This window comes from Pararge aegeria, chromosome 12, assembly GCF_905163445.1.
Source record: "Pararge aegeria chromosome 12, ilParAegt1.1, whole genome shotgun sequence".
Taxonomy (NCBI): domain Eukaryota; kingdom Metazoa; phylum Arthropoda; class Insecta; order Lepidoptera; family Nymphalidae; genus Pararge; species Pararge aegeria.
Window position 1 is genome coordinate 7979217 of NC_053191.1, and position 25055 is coordinate 8004271.

The following is a 25055-nucleotide window of genomic DNA, read 5'->3' on the forward strand; positions in this document are numbered from 1 at the left end:
TCCCGAACTAAAACTGATCCAATTTCCGTAAAATGTCGGAATCTGATGTCACATACGTAAGAAAGCTCACACATCCGGAACCCGGTCAAAATTTTGATTTTTATGCCGTTATTTACTTAGTATGATATAAGCTGCTGTGCTTACACATAATATTAATTTCATAGAACTGTTATGATAATTTTCTATAACTCTGGTGAATTGTGGGTATTGATCATTTCAAGTATTTACTACAGAATAAATACAAAAGTTGCTGCGCGCAATGTAATGTGCGAACAGCTTTAAAAAGCATTAAAGTATAAGTGAGGAATAGGAATGTGGGCTACTACAGCCTAGCCGTAAATCTAAGGTTGTTTGGCCATGTAATTAATTGGTGCCTTAAGAACACAACTTTTCTTTGGAATTTACATATTTTCTCTGTTGACTAATGTCCTAAAATGCGTTCAAAAGAATAAAAATTTGTCCCTAAAATTAAAATAAGAGAGCCAAATTTAGGGAAATTCAAAACTTCCCCTTTGAATTTAGTTAATAAACGAATAATAACCAAGTTGTTAGCGGTGGGTACAAAGTAGGATGATTTGCTAGTTAAGCAATATTCATTAAGCCCGCTACTGACTATTACTTCCGGGATCAACCTATACACAGCATAATCTTAGAGATTTGCATTTTAACACAGTTCTCCGAACCAGTTAACGAATATTAATATTATATTTTATCGATATTCCGATAGGTTACTGATATCTCAACGTAGTCAAGAGGTGTCTAAATTATGTTTACGACTAATATTTCATCATAGATTGACGTAAAATCTGGCAGATGCTGGCGATTTATTCGATTTTTAATCGAACCGTCGGTATTTATATGGGTTATTATGGTAAGGTTGGTCTTTACCAATCAGCTGATCATCAGATATCAAATAAATCGATTCAAAAATGGCTCTACAAATGATTTAAATCACGCAATATTATGTGAAGTCTCTATTGTGTGGAATAGGAATGATTGTGTGGGAAATTACTAAAACAGCTCTGAATTTATGTACTATACAAAGCATTCAAAACAATATTATAATAATAATTTGGTTGGAATAATAACATCTATTATTTATTTAAATTAAATTATATAACTTTGTCATTTAACTACAAGTGGTTTTCTGGGAAGAAATAATTTTTGAAAGTAACATTCAAAAGAAAAGTCACCCAAATTTGAAACAGTGTCAGGTGGGGTGGGTGGGGTAGTTTTACTTTTCAATGATTATTTATCAAATAAGTTAAGTGAAGAAGTGGTGTAACTACCAGAAAATGGGTATTGGGCATTCATGATTAATTTATACTAGTAAAAGTCGTCAGCGGAATTCAGGGGCCTATAATGCATTTCAGAAAATACTAGTTAGATTCCATTTTATGCCGACTGGCAACTGCCATTCGTCGTAACGATGATGAACAATTATCTAATATACAACTACTGGAATAACATTTCGTCGTACCTAGGTCCAAGTCAAAAAGTCTTAACCAACTTGTCTTAAGATAGCTAGTTTGGAATATCATTTGCTAACGTTTTGTTTACAGACGTTACGGTACAAAATGCAGCGGCTGCGGTCACGGAATATCCCCATCAGATCTCGTTAGGAAAGCACGGGAAAAGGTGTTCCACCTGAATTGCTTCACCTGCCTAGTCTGCAGGAAGCAACTGTCCACCGGTGAAGAATTGTACGTGTTAGACGACAACAAATTTATATGTAAAGAGGATTACTTAGCAGGGAAGGCGCCGACTCATTGTAAGTACTTTATTGGTATTTTATTTCATTTTAAGTTTTTAACACCTCACGGCTTAAATTGTATGGTCATTATAAAAACCTCTTACGGAATTATGAGTTTATTGTAGCAAGCGATACGCCTCATAAAATTATGCAGATGACTCTGTAAGCTTAAAATAAGACCAGTTGTATATAATTGATGGTGCATTGTAATAATATTCCTTAAATGTAGCACTAATAGAAGGGAAACTTAGTAACCTCAGTTACCACACAAATTGTCAATGCCGCAAAATAAAATAACATGTCACCAGCAAAATTGGTTTAAAATTGGCCGCTACAGTTCAGACTGAGCGTTCATTTGCGCAACTTCAATCAAACAGCTACACACGATATCACGTTTGCAATCGAAGGTAATATCGCTATACGAAAAAATAAATTAGGTCTTTTATTGTCCTCACCTCAGGTCGAACCCAATCGATGTTGAATAATTACTTTTCTAAAACACGAACAGACCAGGTCCCCTTCAATTTCTGAACGTGACATGTGAGAATTGCATTCTCAGTTTAAAATGCGTTTTTTATTGTTTAAGAACGTATCGTGGCAACAATAAAACTCGGAGCACCCATTTCAAAATCAGATTTCTCGATCAATACAAACCGTAACCGAATCCGAGAGGAAAAGAAACAAAAAAGATCAAGGCATTGGACAAAAACCCAACCGCATTACACATTAGCTACGTCTCCACGCGGTAGTACCATAGACGTCTTTTTTTTTATTTTTTACGGCTTGTCGTAGGCAACACCTTGATGTGAAGTGAAAAAGTGACGGATCGTGGACAAGACACGAGAGTTTAGGGAAATTAAATACAAAAATACAAATATTATGATAAGGGGTTGTTGGTGCATTTTTTAACGTTTTTATACTTATAATCGTTTGGGCCGTATTCTCGTTCCTCTGTCTCTCAATACTATATCCGGTATAACTGGTTTTTAGAATGTTGATTACTTTACATACCTAGTCGGTTTCGGCTACTGTATCTTCGAATATCATTAAATTTGGTACAAAGGTATTAATAAAATATATTATAATTATAAAAAAAATCATTGAACATTTATTTATATCATGCTCATCTAATTTTTGACAAGATTTTGAAGTTTCAATTGCAGAATTAATAAAGGTTATAAAGTCGCATCAGTCCGAAAAATGTATGGTACTAAAATGTTAGGTATGTCTCAAAGGATAGATGGCCATATTTTCCTTTAAGATAACGCAGATACATTTAATTTAAACAAAGATTAACACACTTTATATCAATAGACGAATATAGAGCAATAGAAGCGGATTTTTTCAAATTGTTAAATCAAACTTACTTGGGGAGAGATCTACAAAATACCAGATTTGTAATGAAATAGTATAACTAATTTAAAAATTTCAAATAAATGGATCGATTATGGAAATATTATAACGTCTAAGAAAAATGGACCTACACTCTAAATCATCTTAAAATCTAAAATTCTTTGTTATTGTTAATTTGTTCACTAGGAGCGCTGGTTGTAGAAGTTTAAAGTAAAATAATCCCATAATTCTGTGACGTAACAGAGTAATGATAGTCGTTTTTTATAACTTAGAACTAACTTTCATTTACTGATTTTTTTATATTTCTAGGAAAGGAAGTAAATTACTTTTGAAGCCTTAGTTAATATCCGTACACTTATTTTAAAACGTTTAATGTGTTTTTTAAATTGAAGCTGTAACGCGTTTGTGGCGCGGGGATAAAACACCCATCGGTGGGGTTGTCTTGTTTACCCGCTCCTACCCACAACATGTGCTCGCCCGCGGCGCCATCTATTTGCACAGGGTAATTGTGTTTAGACATTGTTACTGGAATAATACCCGTAAATAAATAGCCAGAGGAAATTGGGACGAGTGTAATGGCATGAAAAACGTGAAAATATTGTTTTGAATTGGAAAATATGACATGATTGGTAAAATCTGAAATCCGAAATCGACCGCTAGCTGTTGTTGATACATACGTAGTACATTCATTAGGGTTGTCAGGTATTACTTATCTTTGGTCAGTTAAAATTGGATGCAAATAAAATGCTATAAAATAGGAGGAATAGTAATTAAATACCTATTCAATTGATAAAACTGTCGTCAGTTATGCTCGTTTTCACTAACGGCGGCCAACGTAATGCCTAAGAAATTACCGTCTAATCATAGAAGATTACTACTAGGCCTACGTTTACCTTCCACCCCCGATTTCACTTGGCGATTAACATAACTATGAATGACCTAAATCACTACGCATCCGACGCTATTCTCAAGATTAGTGAAATCGGGCATTAGTATTAAATTTTTAAAGAATATTCCTTATTATATATTAACTAAAACAATTATTTTCTACTAAAACCAAAATATAACTTAAGTGTTTCCTTTGAAATATTTTACCTATACCTCCCCTAGCAAATAACAAAATTTTCAAAAAAACTAATAACACTTTGTGATTTTTTTTTTATTAAGCAATTTGTAATTGATGTTAAAATAAGTTGAATCCAAAACGTCTCGGTAAAATTCATTGGTTATAATAATAATTTATAGTTATAAAAAAGTGTGCGAGATATCTGAATCAACCCGCACAAATTTTACCCTTACAGGGGATCAAGTCGCTTAATCTCCTTCGGGGGCTTAGTTTAGCTAGTGGAAACGATTACTTGTTTGCCATATCATATATTATCTGTATCAGTTCGGTGCACGCGAGGGAGAGGGAGATGTTATCTGTCCTTATCCTTTTGTATGAGTTTTGACGGGTGATGTTATATGTAGAGATTATTTTTTCTCTGATTTTATGTTTTTTTTTGTTCCTATATAATCTTTATTGTACCACCTTCTATGCATTTATAGCTTTTCCGTTAACGCCATTTGATCGCTATGTAGAATTATGGCCGCCAATTTTTTTGTAAGAAATTAAAAGTTGGCTATTTATTAAGAAAGAAATAAATATTTGTCAAGGGAGCTAGAGGTGTTACAGTCATATCATTTGTAACATTTCGTAAACTTACGATGCCAATAAGTAATAATAATAAGATTGCTTATATTATATATACGGAGTTCTATTCTCTATTATTATTGAATATTTAAATTTTAATGTCCAAATTCTATCTATAGTCTGTTTATTTTATTGATTTTTTTTTTTTAAAGGCTTGAACCATTTTTGAATTTGAATTTGTATGGTATGATATGGAATAAAGGGTAATGATAATTCTTGAGCGGAAAGTGACCGGGAAATTATCGGACCAATATGCCATGACTAAATCTATAAGAATAAGAGCACATTCGTGCACTACGAGTAAAACGTGAAACTTTATATGCTTGGTGGAAGGGTTTTTTTAATGTACGTTTTATTTGTCGCACGGAACTAGCTTAACTCGTGCTACAGCGTAGATGGCTATTTTAAGAAGATCCTTGGAATAATTTTGCACTTAATACTCACTTAGTTTCAAAATTAATACTTATTTAATAAATTTGTAAAACCATTAGCTTTAGTTAACATGTATAGCGAATAATTTAGCGCATTTTAATACGGAACCTTCAGTAGGAATGGTTTTTAATATAGTGAATGGCTTTTAATTTAAAAACAGGTTACTAAACCTCATTTGTGTTAAAGCATTATTCTGGAAGATGAAAATCCAAAAGTTCTTTCTTCTTCTTCGTCGTTTACTTCATTACTGAAGGTCGTTTCCGGATTCAAGTTCCTTCGTAGCGATTTTTACTACAGCCTTCCATCCTGTTCTATCCCCGGCCTTTTTGATAGCTTCTGTGATAGGGAGGTCTGTGAGCGACTTATCTGGTCAGACCAGCGACGAGGTGATCGGCCACGTGGTCTTTTACCCTCCAACTTACCTACAAGTATTAACTTATCCATATTACTGGGCAGGCGTCAAGCAATGAGACCAAAAAATGTAGCTAAGAATATATATATCCAAAACTACCAATAAAAAAAAAACTTTAAGCCAAACAAAAGCATATTGAAACGTTTTAATAAATTGATACAATGTACCTACATGTTTTAAAACTTCTAGGCAGACATGAAGCACTAGCGCGTTAGAGCGTAGCGAATATAAACAAAAACATATCCGGGGCACCCCGTATTTGTTGCAAGGCAAATAGCCAGGAGCTCGACCGCGGTTATTTGTACAACAACCCTAAGAAAATGAATATCGTATAATATAAAGTTTTATTATATGAGGGTGGTATGGCCTAAGTACTCGGTTGCGGTAGCGGAACTATAACCAAAGTTAGACTTGACAATGTATAACTTAAGTACCTTCGAGGCAAGAGTGAGTTAAGCTTTGTCTGGTTACCACCCGGCCGACAAAGACGTGCCGCAAAGCGATGTAGCATTCCGCTATACGATGTCGATGCATGAAAACTGATTTGGGGTATGGGAGCCGTACCTACCCCTAACAGGTTCGCCCACCTAACATCTTAGACGGCATCATCACGTACCACCCGGTGAGATTGCAGTCAAGAACTAACTAGGTAGTGGAATAAAAAAAAAGTACTCCTCATCTCAACACCTCATCATGGCTTTCCATCATGCGTTATTGTTATCAAACCCAAGTCTATCTAGTATTTAACAAATAAACTAATGAAATCTTAAACCCGCAAATGAGTTTAAAGCATTCCTGTATAAAGCACGTTAAGCCCACAGTCTCAGTCCGACAGTGAGGGCTGACTCGCACGCGTTTTTTTATCGTAAGAGAACCCTACGCGTGTGTTTGATTGATAAGCGTTATCGGCCCATGCCAGGCAGGGGTATTCGTTCAACCATTTTCACTGGGGACTGGGGACAGGGGACTGGTGTTCGTTGTTTAAAGGAGTAGCTTGAAAGCGAATACACCCAGCTTACTATACTCGCACAAAACCTAGATATCGTAACGTGAAATATAATAAACAAATATGAACACAAATGCAGTAAAATAAATTAAGTACCCATGTACCTATGATCCGTGATCACCGTTTTTTTTTTTATCGTAATAATTGATTGTTCAAGCAGTTTGCCCACCTGATATATGAATGATGAGTAAATAAATAATAAATATACTACGACAATACACACATCGCCCCAAAGTAAGCGTAGCTTGTGTTATGGGTGCTAAGATGACTAATGAATATTTTTATAAATAAAATACTTAGAATATACATAAAAACACCCAGACACTGAAAAACTTTCATGCTCATCACACAAACATTTTCCAGTAGTGGGAATCGAACCCACGGCCTTGGGCTCAGAAGCAGGTACGCTGCAAACTGCGTCAATCGGCCGTCAAAGTGGACCACCATCGCCTGTTAAAAAGGAACATGACCTGCAACATTCCGCCCCGTGTCCTTTAACTTGAGGCGTAGGTGTTAAGCCTCATGAGCCTCTGACCGGTAGGTACACAGCATTGCAACAATGCTGCTTAGCGGCAGAAATAAGCATGGTGGTAGTACTTCCACGGGCGGCCTTTATCACGAAAATTCTACTGCTACTAAAATATTCTACTACATATACTACTTAACATTGTCGGATACTTATAAACCCACATATAAAATTGCGCCTATACCTACTTATGAGTTTACCTTCTTCCTTCAACGAATCATTACCAACCAATTACCGGGCACGGGTCACATCTCAGAATGAGAAGGGTTTAGGCCGTAGTCCACTACGCCAAAGTGCGGACTGATAGACTTCACATGCCCTTAAAAACATTATGGATTATTTTCAGGTATGCAGATTATATCACAATGTTTTCCTTCACCGCTGAAGCAGTGATATTTAATGGTTAAAATCGCTCACAACTACGAAAAGTGAGTTCGTGCTAGGGATCAAACTCGGTCTTCCCAAAATGGAAGCAAAAGCCTTACCCACTGGGCTATTTATTATAGGTTAATATTCTTTAAAAGTTATCACGGTTATTTAAGATTTGCGAAAACCCCTGTCGTGCAATCAAATCGTAGCTTTCATGACACATTTTTGATACCCGGTGGAAAACTACAATTTCAGTAAAAGTATTCACGAACTCCAGGCGACACGAATGTCAACCGGAGAAAAAAAAGTATAAAACGCGAAATTACAGACGTAAACAAAACCATTGAACCGCATAGATTGTGAGGGCGACGGAATTTAATCCTTACCCTCCGGCAATAAGAGCCCATTTGATATTGTATAACTATAAATACAGTCATGTTGGTTTTAGTGATGTGACGTTAGGCTCGTGTCCGTATCATACTCGAGTTTTTTTAAATATAAAACTATAGGGTGTACTCTGAAACCGCCCATTAATAGTATACTTTAATGCCAAAATACTCGTTTTAGCTTAATGAATGTAATTTCAAAAACGTGACTCTCAGTACCTAATAAAATTGGCAACTCTTATAGCTATGACTTGAAATCGCATTTACATGAGTATGAATGCGTGTGTGATATATTGTTTAAACATTTGGTAATCACGATTATAATATTTCTGCTGTTGCTATAGTGCTTACCTCATCCGTGGACGATGATCCCATTTACCTTTAAATGTAATCGTCTAGAGCAAAAACCAAAAACAATAACCCATGGGCAAGTAAACATATAAATAATAAAAAATACAGATAAACTGATAATGTTTTTGCATCAAATATTGTAGTCATTAAAAAAAACTTGTGTGTACTTATGTAAAAGCGTTATAAGTTATACTTCTTTGGCGTAACAAGATTTTTTCCTTTCGCCTTATTCTGCGTTTGTAGAAAAAAACTACACTAACAATAGAAAAATACTATCTACTACATTGAAAGTTTTTTTATGACCTAGATCTAGTTAAATAAAGTTTATTTAAATATCACAAAAACATAATTTCTTCATAATTAAAGAAATTGACATAAAAAACATAATTAAATTGGGAATACTAATGCACCCATTATCAGACCACCAGGTTTCACTCAACATTAAAATTTGAGATTTTTGTACAATTTAATCAATTAAATCACCGGAATGAGTCCGCCGACTCTGACAATTGAAAGTTTACACTGTCAAACATAGCTAACTTCAGGTTGCCGGTTTTTTGTGTAAAAGTTTACTCTCATCATTTTTCCCTAACGCACCAAAAGAAGTACCTGTAACTTCAAAAAGTTCTAAGCTAAAATTTCGCATGTTAATATGCTTACTTTTCTAATCGACTAAAATATTGAGCTATATAATTAACTATACCTACTGATAATTATTTTTAAATTCACAGTTAAAATAGAGAATTATTTAATAAATGATCTAAAGCAAATAAACATTTGCTAATCTTTTTTATTTTAAAATTGGGCATAGATGAAAGCACTATTGGGCACTAGGGCTGCATTTATATGACGTGTAACTTTCTTGAAAATTCACATTTCTCATTAAAATATGTGTGAACGCCGCGCGAAAATTGTGGTTGTCTGAAACGTGTTCTGCTGAAATACAAATACAATTAATAGTTTTTATTTCGCAACTAAGGCTGTCTACACATGATCGTATTAAAAAACAAGTCTTTCTATTTGTTGTGACTACCACCTGTTTGGAAGGTATAGATTCTACTGAAAAGTTGGCAACTTAGCAGTTGTGCTTTATAAACGTTTTCCAGTATTTTTATTCAATCTTCTATACAGATGAAAGTGGAATCGTTTGTTTCATGCATCTTTGTCATTAAAATGATTTCATGTATTTTAAAGTCACCTTAGCATAATAATAAGTTTCTCGCGGTTAACGTCGACGGATGATGGATCTCGTCGCTTCACTAGCCGGGACACGAACGGCGTGGAATGGAAGAGACCGATAGAATCCTATTTCGTACCCCACCCCCGGTAGCCGGCTGCTGGGGGCGGGTTACTGCATCCGACGGACCGATCGAGTTAATAACGGCTGTATTTTCAGACTCGATTATTATCAATACCCGTGTCTTTGCACAAATGAAATGGTTAAAAACTTTACGTCAGATGTAGTATATATGGATAAAATGATTGAAAACAAGCAATTTTATAATAAGTTAAATTTTAATTTGATATCATATTTAATGTGTTAAATTTTTTTAATAGAGCTCCTGTAATAATTGAGTTTTGTAGGTTATACTAAGTCGGTGGTAATGGGTCGATATACGTACAAAACTGATATAGTGTATTTTCTATTATATAAAAGTATTTTTTTGTTAAAAGATCCTTGAAGTCAGGCGCTAAGAAAAGTATGCAAAGTATTTTTATGGGAAAACCAAAGAGTTCACTTAGTTAAATGGGAAAATCATTCTTATGAGTAGGTTAGTATATTTTATTCTTTATAGACGTTATTTGATAGCATTATTAAAGATAGTATTTGGATTTTTATTTTTTACTACCTAATGTCTACAAACTAAATGGTGACAGCTGAATCTGCATTTGAAATTTGCATACCGGACATCTTTAATTTTTCAGATGCACTGTAATGTGATTATTCGGGCGTTATCAATTTATACAATTCAATAGTGAAAGAAAACATCGTGATTAAACCATCATGTCTGAGAGTTCCTCATAAGATTGAGAAGGGAGGCGTAAAGTCTTCCATTGCACGCTTGGTCAGCGTGGTGGACTACGGCTTGCTCCCATTTTATTTTGAAAGGAGACCCGTGCCCTGTAATAGGCTCGTAAAGGGATGTTAATGATGATGATCATATGTCTACGTACATATAAAACACTATAGCTTAGGGTTGAAGCTTGATAAATTTAGGGACTTGGGTAGTACCTGTGGCTGCGCTGAACCATATAAGGCTGTCGGTTCAAACCTAACATGTCCACCGATTCCGTCCTGTCTGACCATTAATTTTTATTTATCGTTAAAACGATCGATAGGTAGCGTGCTCGTAAAGTCGTAGCAGTAAACGTTTATGTTTGAGTTTTATGATCTTTTAATGCAGCGTTTTTGAAAGCTCGCGAGTCCCGGGTTTCTATTTTATATGGACTCGTGGAATAGAATTATTGGTAGTTAAACATTGGCGATGATGCGTTTTAACGGTATTTGCCCCGGGTCTTATTCATCCTAACCATAATATGCTATACCTACACCAAAAATCCTTCTACAGTATGTTATATTTTCGTATTTGAGTGATCATCACTACCATGATGGTAATGATGATCACTTCATGAACTTAGTCATTTAATAGTCTAAACGAGGCCACACGCAAGGTCTGACATAGTGGACATAACATTGGCAATGGCCTTTATTAGCTCCGGGTTTTGATCATCCCAATCTTAGTCAAAGTCAAAAATATGTTTATTCAAGTAGGCCCATGGGTGGCACTTTTGATGCGTACATTACATGAGAATTATTAATTAGTGAGATGATGGCGAGAACCATATTCCTTAAAACTAAAGCTACGAGGGTTCCAAACGCGTCCTGGTATAAGAAGAAGCCCACAACAAACGTAGCCGGGTGTTTTTTTTTTGTTATCACCATCTCACATTGTCAAAATACACATTGTCATACATACAGTATGCTTTATATTTTACAAATTGCACCTCAGTATGTAATAATTTTTTGATCATCATAGTTGTCACCTTCACCTTCTCCTTCACGGGAACGCTTTCGCACACAACCGCAACATCTGTATAAACAAAGGCTAACCTTTGTTTAAATTATATTCGTTTTACGTTGTTGGTAAAAAGTTGTAAGTTTAGTACCCAGGAAATCTCCTATCTATCGTTGTTTGTTGTGTTTATCGAAAATATGAAGTCAGGTGTATTAAACTTCGTAGTGCAATCAAAACAGGTAAAAAGCTAATCGGTCAGCGATTTACAACGTCAGGAGCGTACCCCGAAGGCAAATTATCGATAATCGACGGACTAACCAAATAGCCGGTGTCGATACAAGTTATCGACAATAATCGTTATAATCGTCTGTGCCGCGCGATTGTTGCCGGTCGCCATTATGGTACGTGCACAGCGTTTTTAAAAACAACCACCGATGTCGGAGCTATCGAATATGACGTTCTAGAGCAATGTCGTTTCGAACATATTAACAGACGAGCTCACCTTACATTGGTGCTCCCAACAACTTTTTGTGTACGCTTATTATTTAAATTATTATTTATTAACCGTAATTGTCGCCGACGATTCGAGGGTTAAGTCCGGCGTTTAGCGTAATTTGGTTCGAGATTTTGGGGTTATTAGTAATTATTAGTTGTCAAATTCTGAGGTCGTACTTTATAAACATTTTGGAAGTGGCTTATTAAAAAGATACGCGCTATAAATTACCAAAGACTAAAGAGTGAGTTAACAGCGTATGGAAATTCTCAGCAAGTTCATAAGGTCACGGACCGTTAACTTTCTAGTACCTACTACCTAGGTAGTTTTTGCTTATAATGAAAGGTAAATAAATTATTTATCATTTGAGTATTTATGACTGATACATAATAAGTATACGCCATATTAAATTAAAACGCCTAAGAAAATGCGAGTTCTCAACTTTTATTTTAATCTTTATGTGTAGGTACGTTTCTTGTGAAAAAAAAACGATAAATAAACGTTAATTGTTAAAATCATAACGTATACATAGGTAAAGAATCTGTTGGCAAGGTACGACCTACGAGTATTTTAGTTACACTTGGCTAAGCCGACAAATGTTCGGTAGCATATTAAGTTTCCGTTACTTATAAACTAAACTGTAAATAAGGATAAGTATTTCAATTTCTGAGAAAAATATGTAATTCCTAAAATCTCTTGGATATTTTCGCATTTGCAGTCGGTGCGGATAATGTAATTTTTTTCGAATTATTTTGTTTCTTGTTGCACTTCGCATTGTGCTGAGGTAAATGGCGTGAAATTGACGGCCGCCGGTCGTATTTGACTGTTTCTGCTTGCATATGATCTGAAATTAAAAAACATCAAAGTTCATTTAACTCTCGTGAACTTTGAATCGAATTTTACTAAAAAATATTATATCAAAAACCAACTTCAGCGAATTGTAAAAGTTTTTCGAAGGTTCTAAATGCCATTGCTTAAGTAAAAAGATACACGTACAGCTCATTTGAAGAATTTAAAAATACTGGACCGAAATCAATGAAATTCCCATCACTAATTTTGGGATCATCTCGAGTTCGCAAATGACGGTATTACACTGGCAGTACTTTGGTCCTCTCTCAGCTATAACCGCAAAGAATTATAAATATCTACCGCTGGACCTGAGCCGAGCCACTACAAGTTAGTGGTAAGGTTACAAGTGGTAAGTGATGATGCAGTCTAAGATGGTAGCGTGATTACCTATAAGGGAGTATGGCAGTTATATTAAACCCATAGCCATAATAGGTTTCTTCGCGCTTAGCGGCACGTCCTAAAGTCAAAGTCAAAGTCAAAAATATCTTTATTCAAGTAGGCCCACAGGTGGCAATTTTGATGCGTACATAAGAATTACACGGTAGTGAGATGATGGCGATAACCACATTCGTAAACTTAAAACTAAAGCTAAGAGGGTTCCAAACGCGTCCCGGTCTAAGAAGAAGCCCACAACAAACTTAGCCGGATGTTTTTTTTTTTTTTTTGTTATCACCATCTCACAATGTCATTTTAAATTATTAGAAGAGCAACCTGGTTAGAGCAATAATTTACACCCAAGCTTTTTTATCGTTTACGTAGTCCTTTATACTATAATAGGACTTTTCTATAAGCTTACGTTTAATACAAACCTTATCGGTAATAAGCCAAGGCATAAGCCTCTCACCAGACCAGACCAGAGAAAATTCAGATATTATTATTTCCCAAGTGGTCCCTGCCGGGAATCGACCTCCGGGAACTCCTACTTAACACCACCAGAGATGTCGCCAAATTTTTGAGCCACACATCGCTATTTACAAACGCTTGCCGATAAGAAATATGGGTTTAATAGAACTGCGATACCTACCATCTAAGACTGCATCAAAAATTAACACCAAGTAAAATTGCAACCGAGGACAACACAAAAAAGTAGTAAAATAATCTACTAAGAATGCAAAAGATTCTGACTTTGATAAAGGTGGTTGTTGTATTATTTTGAGAAACTAATTTAGAATATCATGATAAACTATAGCTTAAATAATTAGTTCCAAGAACCACCCACCTCGAACTGCTACGTACTGAAACATATTATTTGGTTTACTTTGGTTTTGGTGTACTATTTGGAAAACGGTTTTTTGTTTTTTTTTTAATTTATTGTTCAAAATAAATTGTAACAAATATTTTCCAACATAATTATCCATCCCCTTAGAAGATTGGGTTACTAGCCCAATGGGCAAAAGTTGCCCACTGTTGCTGCAGCAGCTTAGTTCAAGGGTTTTTAGAAACCATTCTGGGAGAAGGAAGCTTAGATGTAGAAGGCTTGTTTTATATACGGTTATATAGTAAATTCCTACCCTACTTACTTACTTTACTTTTTTACTTTACTTTATTACTTAATATTATAAATGTCAATGTATGTTTGTTTGTTACGCTTTCACGCAAAAACCGATCCTCATGAAACTTTGTACACATGTTTTTGGAAGTGTTAGAAGTAATATAGGATACCTTATATCCCGACATTAAGCTCGGTTCCTTTGGGAGAGGGGATAAAATTTGTGAAGATTTTACACCATAACTCCGACTTAACACTTATAACCCATTTAAATAATTATTTTTGTACTCTAGAGGTTATAATATGTGTTTAATTTTGTCCAAACTGTGGTTGGAGATAGAGGACAGAAGTCTTCAGCGGGCAGCAGCAAACCCCTCATTCGAGGCTTAGCGATACTGAGTACTTTAATTTTTTTTAGAACTACAACTAAATTTAATGCCACATCAAAAAACAAAATCAAACAAAGACGAACTCGCGAGCAACAGCTACTAGTAAATATATGTGCTATGTCGTGACCGCAGATTAGAACACCGTTGTCACCATCCCTAATCTTCCTGCGGGAGTCGTATGTGGCGACTAAGGGAATATAACAGAGAACATGCCACAGCGTACTATTTACTACTACTACCTTTTCTACTTACTACCTTCGTTTTTGTTTTTTTTTATTCCACTACAATTTAGCCCTTGACTGACATCTCACTGGTGTTAAGTGATGATGCAGTCTAAGATGGAAGCGGGCTTACCTGTTAGGCAGTATAAATAAATATACTACGACAATACACACATCGCCATCTAGTCCCAAAGTAAGCGTAGCTTGTGTTATGGGTACTAAGATAACTGATGAATAATTTTTATAAGTAAACACCCAGATACTGAAAATCATTCATACTCATCACACAAGTATTGTCCAGTTGTGGACATCGAACCCACGGCCTTAGACTCAGAAAGCAAGTTCGCTGCCCACTGCGCCAATCGGCCTAAGTTTGGTAGTTATGTCCCTAATCGGTTTCTACGTGGCATTATGCCGGAACACTAAATCGCTTAGCGGCACTTCGTCGGTAGGGTGGTAACTAGCCACGGCCAAAGCCCACCAGACCAGACCAGAGAAAATTCAGTAATTGTAAATTCCCAAAATGCCCTTGCCGGGAACCGAACCCGGGACCTCCTACTTAAATTCACAACGCTCACTGTTGCGCCAGGGAGGTCGTCAAAAATGCTGCGATACCAACCCGTGTGCCGTGTGTGTTGTGGATGATTGAGGGCAAACCCTCCCGTTGGGAGAGTCCTAAAGTCCAGCCCTGTACTGGTTAGGCTATTGATGATGTAGTAAATAGGATTAGAGAGAAAGGATTGTTTTATAGGTTATACAATAAAGACGGAACCCTAAAATCTTACTGTCGCAACGACCTTCCAGTTTAGATTTCGTGCGATGACCTTCGATTCCTACTGCGAGAGAAAAAGTTGTGCAATTTTTGGTTAATTTTTATTCGAATGTCACGCGACATTGGGTTGTCTCGTCGGTGTTTCTTCTATCTAATAGGTACTGAAACTCTCTTCCGTTCAGGGTATTTGAGTACCTAAGACCTACGGCTGAACAGTCTATAATAATTTGCTACGGATATATATATATATATAGAGGAATTTCATTTTAGGTAAAAATTTATATTAACCGTTGTGGTAAAAATTACATAACATACATCGATCGATATTCATCGTATTATTCTAAGGTTGTTGGTTGAGGTAGCTAAATGTTGCTACTCCTTTCTTTGTTTCTGTTTTTCTTGTATTTATTTCTCATCTCATTTTGATGTTCAATTAAATAAATAGATAACTCAATTAGACAATACACATAACAGTTATATTTATGGTACGGAACAGTTAATTTAAGATTAAAAGAGTTTATAGGATGTCGGTCAATTTTGGAAAAATCAATAGAAAGACCCAGTTTAAGAATATCAAACATTTTATGATCATTGTTAATAAAACGGACCGAAACAAAAAAAGCATCGCGTATGAGACCTCAGCCGGTCGGGGCAAAGGCCTATCACACGCATTTAATTGGACCCCCTGAGTCACCATAAAACGAGCAACAATGGTAATTTATTGATCTGACATCGATTATTATTCTATACCGTCTTAATGATACTATTTCCTTCTAAAGGTGCTAAGTTTACTGGTGAGAAATTTGGATTTTTTGTTAGTGCAGCATTCGGTAGAGGTTTGGTTACGTTAGTTTTATTATTATTAAATTCTTTAATGCACACAAAAAAAAAATACAAAGAGAAACACATTAGAAAATAAAAAAAATAATAAAAAACTAGTTTAGGTGACTTTTCGTAGCTCTTATAAGGAACGGGTTGGTGCGGCAATAAAAAATTATACGAAAATTAAAATTATTGCAAACTAAACTACATGTTATAAATTCTAATACTACACATATAATTATTATATTTAATACATATTGTTCGTACATATAATAATAATAAACTACATACTTACTAGGTATAACGTTTAGTTACCCATCAATAGTTATAATACGTGGTTTACGGATTTTAACATTAAGCTTTACAAAATTGGCCTAACCCCCAGTTTCTGCAAATCGTATCAAATGAACGGTAAACAAATATAAAGATAAAGTTGTTCTTTTTAAAAACTTGTGAAAGGAATAGATTGGCTAGATAAATTAGTAATCTTTAAGTAACTTCATATTATTAGGTCAATGACCCGCTTCCACCATAACAAAACATTCTCAGAATCACATAACTCATCTACACAAACATAATGACATCCGACACTCAATTGAACGCTTGTTCAGTCAAAACGGTCCATTCATCATAAAACATATGCTAACAAACCGACCGTGCCATTATTCAACTTAACCTTAACACTTTAATAGCCTGAATCGGGAATCGAACCCGCAACGCCTCATTTCATCCGACTTCCTTACTAATTGACAACTGAAATTGTACCTTATTCGTTGAACTTAAAATTGAAAATCCTACTTTGCTGAACAAAAGAGTTAATTGGCTACCATAGAATGCAAAAATCGTATATGATGCAAGTAATCAATCTAATATGGACCTAATTTTGAGCTTAAGTAAAGTTAAATATTAATAGGAATGAGAGAATAATGTAAAAATTCTTACTTTCACAACAGTTTTATGGCATTCGTTAATATTAGTCAGGAGTAACGAAATTCCTAATGAATCAATTAAAAGTTAGATCCGAGAGACGATTGTTGGTCAACAAGGAGATGACAGGTAGGTAACTTATATTACGATTCCTTCTTATATTATTTATTCAAATAATCACACTCGTAGTTTTCATTATGATAATCAACTGCTTAAAGTTTGAGATATCAGATATTTAGAAAGCAAGGATTTTTTTTTGTAGTAATAAAAGGTAAGTAACGTTTGTAGGTAGAGAATTTGATATCCTTCTAAATAAACGTAGTTCATACAGACATTTAAAGAATTTATGTGGTAAATTATTTACTTAAGGGTACAATAAAATGACTTTCAAAATGTTTCATAATCGACTTTCCATTCAATTGAAAACTCTGCAAAATTGATCAAAATAATCGCATACCTTGCTTAAATGTGACGTCCCTCTTGCTTTCCATAGCTTACTCCCGTTAGCGTTTGCTATATCATAAGAGAAACGTACCTAGGTGAGTAATCATGAATGAAAATATTTATATTCTAGGTGGACCTATACAAATTATACGGTCAAGTTATTTCAAATTATGGCACATAACTCTTAAAAATTGGCCAGACGATCTCTAGCTACCGTATCAACGGACCTCCTTCACTTTATTGTTTTCAATATTTTATGGCCACCACTAAATCATTTTATTCTGCGAAGAACTAAAACCTCGCGATTCTGGACCATGAATTTTAAAAAATTGTTTGATGATGTTTATTTATGTTCTCAGAACTAAATTACCATTAAATTTGTTCAAACTGCTTTATCACTGTTTCTCACAGCGATAAAATATTAGGCTGTATGTAAATAACAGAAACAAAACCTGGGGCGGTGATATTAATAATGCAAAAAAGAAAAGTTATTCAAAAATCGAATCGGAAAACATCGATAGACAATAATGGAGAGAAACAAAGAGGTAAAAAAGCGGGAAGAAACCTGTCGACGCCATGTTGTGTGGCACTCGGCCTTCACGCCTCGGCCGCCGAAGATAATCTTTGAAAAAAAGAACCGAACAGGAGGCACTCAACTGAAATATAAAAGGCTTTTTCGCGCGTTGATTTCACGGAACTTGCCGTTCTTGTAGCTACTGAATAAGGATTACAATCGCATAGAGAATTTCAAGAGTGATGTTTCTTTTCTTCTAACGCCGTCGGGTGAAAGAAAGAGCATCGTCACCGTGCGCCTGCGTCTTCGCTGATGACCTGTCAATTCCGCCTTGTACGTTGTGCGCCGGTCTGAAGAAAAAAGTGACATTAGACTTGGCCATCTATTATTTTGACTTTAAGTGGGGAGATGGAGTTGAGATTGATCGTGTTTGGCTCGGCCCTTTTAATTATATCGCATTCAGGCTTTGTGTTGGGAGTTTCTACTGTGCGGTTGATGCTACCTAATTTATATGCTCTTGTAGGTAAAGTTACTTTACCACATTAATCTTCTATGCACCGGGCTACATGCCGGTTTCTGTTGGCTCCTTTATTCTTGGCGTTAGCGGCTTTGGAATAAACACGGTTCTTGTTACAGTATCCATTTTGTATCGGTAATGTTTTGTAACTGTATCAAATAGTATATTTATTTTCTTTTCATGCTTAGGTACCTTCTTTAAATTAATTAACAATATGAAGTGTATCCCTTTTTATTGCAATGCGCAAACGTATAGCCCTAATTGAATGTGGTTTGTCATTTGGAGAAGTCATTCAAATTCAAATTCAAATTCATTTATTTCAAGTAGGCCTACTTTATAAGCACTTTTGAAACGTCAAGTATGCATGTTTGTGTGACTCTACCACCGGTTCGGAAAGCAGATTCTACCGAGAAGAGCCGGCAAGAAACTCAGTAGTTGCTCTTTTCCAACATCAACATTTACAATCATTTTGCTATCTTGCGGGAGATGAGAGCGAGGCTGGCTGCTTCCATTCTACCTTGTCATTGAGGAATTCATCAAATGAATAGTAACCTCGCTGTACTAGATGCGTTTTTACACATTTTTTAAATGTATGCATTGGTAGGTCAAGAATTTCCTTAGGAATCATGTTGTAAAAGCGTATACTCAACCCAAGAAAGGAGTTCTGCACCTTTCGCAGACGATATGCAGATATCACTAATTTATGACCGTTTCTGGTAAGTCGATTGTTAATTTCAGCTTTTGATTTATAAAGAGTAATATTTTGCCTCACAAAGACTATATTACTATAAATGTATTGCGAAGCTACTGTAAGAATACCTATTTGTTTAAATTTTTCACGAAGCGATTCGCGTGATCCAAGTTTATATATTGATCGTACGGCTCTTTTCTGTAGTATAAATATACTTTCAATATCTGCAGCTTTTCCCCACAGCAAGATCCCATAGGACATAATACTGTGAAAGTATGCGAAATAAACAAGCCTAGCTGTTTCAACATCGGTAAGCTGTCTAATTTTCCTGATTGCATATGCAGCTGAGCTGAGTTTACTCGCTAGGCTTTCTATATGGGTACCCCACTGTAGCTTACAATCTAAGGTCACTCCTAGAAAAACAGTGGAGTTTTCTATTTCAAGTGTTTCTCCATTTATTATGATGTTTTTATCAATTTTTTTTACGTTAGGCAAAACAAATTCCAAACACTTAGTTTTTTTTGCATTTAAAAGTAAGTTATTAACAGTAAACCAGTCTGACACATGTGACAAAGCACGGTTTACGTCGTCAAAATTATCTTTGTTTCTATCAGTCTTAAAAATGAGAGATGTATCATCTGCGAACAGTACAATCTCACAAGTGCCCCTGACATGGTGTGGCAGATCATTTATATACACCAGAAACAATAAGGGACCCAATATTGAGCCTTGTGGGACACCCATTAAGGCAGATGATCCCTTAGACTTTATGTCTTTTACGCATACCCTTTGAACTCTATCACTTAGATAAGAGGCAACTAAATTGAGTGCAACGTTTTTGATGAAGTGAATGAAGTGTTTATTTGAGTTAGTTCTAAAATATAGATGTTCTGTTCAGCTGCTAAGCATTATCAAACGTTCTTTTGCTTGCGTAGTGACATACATAGCACATATTAATCTTAATAACAACAATAATATTAATAAAATATAACCGCAAGCCCAGGTTCCAGCCATACAATTATAGATACTAATATGACTTTCAGGTCATTTTCCTTTTTGCATTGGTTACAAACGATTTAAAGTCATATACAAAATGGGAACGCTTTGCGGTTTTTAATTTCTACTAAAATTTATCACTCATTTGCTAATGAACTTTTTAATTAAAATGGAGTATTCAATCAACGGAGTAAATAATAATTGTTTGTCTATTAAGTAACGTCAACTGGAAAATGTTTGTGTGAAGGACATGAATGTTTTTCAGTGCTGGGTGTTTATATGTATGTTATAAGTATTTATGTATATTATTCATACAACATATTCATCAGTTATCTTAGTACCCAAAACACAAGCTACGCTTACTTTGGGACTAGATGGCTGTGTGTGTATTGTCGTAGTATATTTATTTATTTATTATATAAAAAAAAAAAATTTACAAGAATGTAGGTACATAAAGTTTTTATAATGTAAAGTAATTATTATAATATCTCTATCTCTGGTCATAGGCGATAGATTTCAATTTACCATATGGTCGGCCATTTGCTTGGTTCATGAATCCTTAATAATTTTACAAATGCGAAATTTTGTCTGTGCTCTAACTGTATTTATTTGGACGCCATAACTGAGCAACCGATCAACTTGATTTTTGGCATAGAGTTAGTTGAGCTGATGTACAGTAACGTAGGCTTTTTTATCCCAGATAAACAAAACGGTCATTAACGGGCTTTATAAACGCGGTCCAAGAACGCGGGTAACAGCGATTTTTTACTATAAAAAGTATATACACAACTGCATGTATCATATCCCTTGTGTAGTCGGGTAATAAAACGGCCTGCGAAGCTGTCGGTGGCCTACCGTACATTGCTGATTCGGCACGCCGCGCGCGTACTCGCGTGCCTCGTTTCGTCTCATTGTACGATTTCGTATGCTCACCCGTCATTACCGTGCCGACTGTCCAGCGTATACTTGACGACATCTTCTCCAGATTTATTTATACAATTGATGAAATTCCTTATGACAAAGTTACTTTTATAACATTGTTGTTAAATCGTACCTAAACAATTTGAAACCTGTTACCAAATTTTGAATTTCTTTTTTGTAAAATGTCTTCCAAACCAGTGGTAGAGTCACTACAAGCAGACTTTACGTTACAAAAGTGTTTATAGAGTCTGCCTAAAAGGTGCCAATGAAAAAAAAAAAAGTTAAAAGAAAGCTTACCTAACTAACATATTGGTTTAGTGGCGAGCATGTTAAAGTTACTTATGCCCGTTTTCACTAACTTCGGACAAGGCAATGCCTAAATAATAAACGCCTAACCAAATAAGATGATTAGGCATACATTTACCTTTCACCAATCTACTTTCAATACTCAACTTCTACATAAACAAACTTTTCTATTCATTATTTATTATTTCTATGGTTCTTGCCACAAGGTTCTTTATATGGTCATATTTTTTATTTTTCGTTTTTAAAAACAACCTTTTTTCATCCGTCAAGTTTGATTTTAAAAGTCCTGTAAACTTTAACTCCGAACCGCCGAATCGGAGTTGTAACTTTAGACGGTGCCTAACGTCGTGAGATATCACATAAGAGTCATGTTTTCTCTAGGAATCACCTAAATCTCCAGGCATCCGATTAAGGCGATTCCTAGGTTTAATGAAAACTGGCATTAGTATTTAAAGGTCCTGAGTTTCAATCCCGGATCGGATGAAAAATGTTATGTTAGTCTTAATGCCAGCGTGGAGTTTGGAAGTTGTCCACCTCCGTCCTTCGGAGAGCACATTAACAAGTCAGTCCGGGTTATTATGACAATATTCATTCAAGTACGCCAAGGCCAAGAGGTCTACTTACTGCCTGTAGTCACTTCTCTCATTTTCAGACACACTGCTCTTTGTGCAAGTCTCTCTTTTGCTCAACTTAGAACTCAGAAACAACTTCATCACAGATTCCCAAGTGGTTCTAGCATAACGTATTAATATCAACAGAGATTCCCTATTACCCACCATAGACCTATATCAGCCCTGGTATTTCTGGCACCTTCGTACATCTTTGATCTCAATGTTTTTCCCGATACATCAAATCCCATAGTCCGGTACGACCAAGACAAGACCTCGAAAACAATAGATATATGAGGCACAAACCAATTCAGCTTCAACACAAAGTAAAGTCATATTATGTGACGCCTTTAGGCATATGCGGTGACGTTCTCCGGATATATTAAATCAGTACTATTTCAAGGATTTTTTTATAATAAAAGTCTTAGCCACGGATGCTTATGCTTTCATCGATATTTGTCTTGTTTTGAGGTATCCCTACTAATATTATAAATGTAAGTTTGTTTGTTACGCTTTCACGCAAGAACTACTTAACCGATCATCATGAAACTTTGTACACATATTCTTGAAAGTGATAGAAGTAGTATAGGGTACTTTTCCCTCGAAATTAAGCTCGGTTCCTTTGGGAGAGGGGATGAAAGTGTTTGACGATTTTACACCATAACTCTGACAAATTATAACCGATTGAAATAATAATTTTTGTACTATAGAAGTTATAATATGTGTTTAATTTTGCCCAAAGTTTGTGTAGATCTGATGAATGTGGTTGGAGATAGAGGACAGAACTCCTCAGCAGACAGCAGCAAACCCCTAATTTAAGACTTAGCGATACTGAATACTTTAATTTTTTTTAGAACTACGACTTAAATTGAATGCCACATCAAAAAACAAAATCAAACGCGGGCGAAGTCGCGGGCAACAGCTAGTACATGTTATAACATTGTTAACTTAAAAGTAAAGTTGCGAGGGTTCCAAACGTGGGTCTGAGAAGTTCTCAAGCTTGCCAACAAACTTGCCCAGTACTATAAAGGTTTGCAAACCTTGTCAGTCGTCATTAATGCTAAGCGTGTACCTACTGGTCGACCTCTTGGACACCGTTTTATTTATTCAGCGATTATGTTCATTTGCGCTTTTTGTGCTCATCTGCTTGAATTGTCTTGCATCTTGATGTACGATTTCTTAATACATGTAATTATCGATTACGTAACCATCTGTAAAGGCTTTTTCTGTAAATTACTGGTTACCTATGTACCTATGTAGTAATAACGAAATAATTATACTTAAGTATACTTTGTCATATTATTGTGTTGATGGATACGTTCGTAGAAATCTAATAAGATGCAGATATATTTACGTATCTGATAAAAAACGTTACAAAATGTGACATATTGATCACCATAAGTATTCAATATGACCCGTTTTGGCTTAGTAACTGCAATGAGTAGGTAAGCAACGCCCTTCTTTATAAAGCCTTGAGCAATGTAGAGCTTGATGGTCTCTTGGCGCCCCAACGCTTTCACATAACAAATTGTATCTTAATGTGTGGAGTACCAAAATAAATCGTAATTACCAAATTTCTTTATACCTATAAAGATTTTTATTTTTTTATTAAATAAAATACTATTATTTTTTGATGTCGTATTCTTTGAATGTAGTTTTCAAATTATGGCATTGTTTTAATATGCTACAATCAACATAAATAACTTTAAAACATACACGTCTAAGGGTGCAGAAAAACCACTTATTACTTTATAATATACTTACCTCCGTTATCAGGGTGCAACGTACTGTCGCATATCTGCCAGGAGATAATATTGTGTTGGAACTGCCTACACTGTTATTTATGTAACTGTTGTATAATAAAGGGTATTAACGAGTGTTATTATAGTATTGCATGAGTGTTTTAATACCTAGTTATCAACAGTTGCATACAAGACTGTTGCATCTACTCCCATAATATGAAAACACAAAAAAATTTAAAACAGTTAAATTACTGTTAATATTAAAACAGTCAGTCCTAGTGACCGTCTATCCATTAATGAGTATCTATATACAAATAAACTAAGTATTAATAAAATAATTATTGCCTTTAGTAGTAATTACACTGGGCTATTCTTTAATGTTGGAAGGTCACGATTCCGATGTACTCGGCGGAATATGTTCATCCGGACACGCGCGTGAATGAAAATGTTTTTTTTTTTAAATTCATACATATACCTGCATTGAGCAGTCGGCTGTCCGGGTGAAAACCTTTGCGTAGAAGGGATGGAAAAAAAAAACAAAGGAGTGTTATAATGAAATTCAGTACAACATTATAATATCGTCCGTTGAGATGTGATTGGTTATTAGGACCGTGGTTGTTTTAATGTTGGCAATAAACTAATTGTTTCAAAATCTTTTAAACTATTTCAACTTCAAAGCATGGGAGTAGATGAAATAAATAAAGCCACTGTATATTTACCTGCCTACGCACGCGGCCAATCTCGCCGGTCACGATTTGCGGTCATTTTACTGTTATTATTGTTATCTATGTATAATGTAGTGGTACATACCTATTATATAGGTAATAACCTTATGTAGGTATTTTTAATAACAATACCGTACGTACCTACTTCCAGTAAAAGCATTAGGTAGGCATGTAAAAGTTTAACTTTTGGATGCTTTTATATTTCAGCTTTCTCTATATCCAGTTTTTCATGCCGCCAGTGATTGGCAGGAAATTAATACATACTTATTTAGAGTTCTCTAAAACATGCAAAAATTTTTAAGAATTTATTTGAAAATTGACCATTGTATAA

The 25055-nt window shown here is 35.2% G+C and overlaps 1 protein-coding gene across 1 annotated transcript in view; it reads left to right on the forward strand.

Moving 5' to 3' along the window:
* LOC120628307 (LIM/homeobox protein Lhx1) overlaps positions 1–25055 on the forward strand; it is an 84003-nt gene that overhangs the window by 15355 nt on the left and 43593 nt on the right. Inside the window, exon 3 of the mRNA XM_039896615.1 lies at positions 1563–1771. Coding sequence (XP_039752549.1) covers positions 1563–1771 — 209 coding nt within the window. The remainder of the gene's footprint in view (positions 1–1562; positions 1772–25055) is intronic.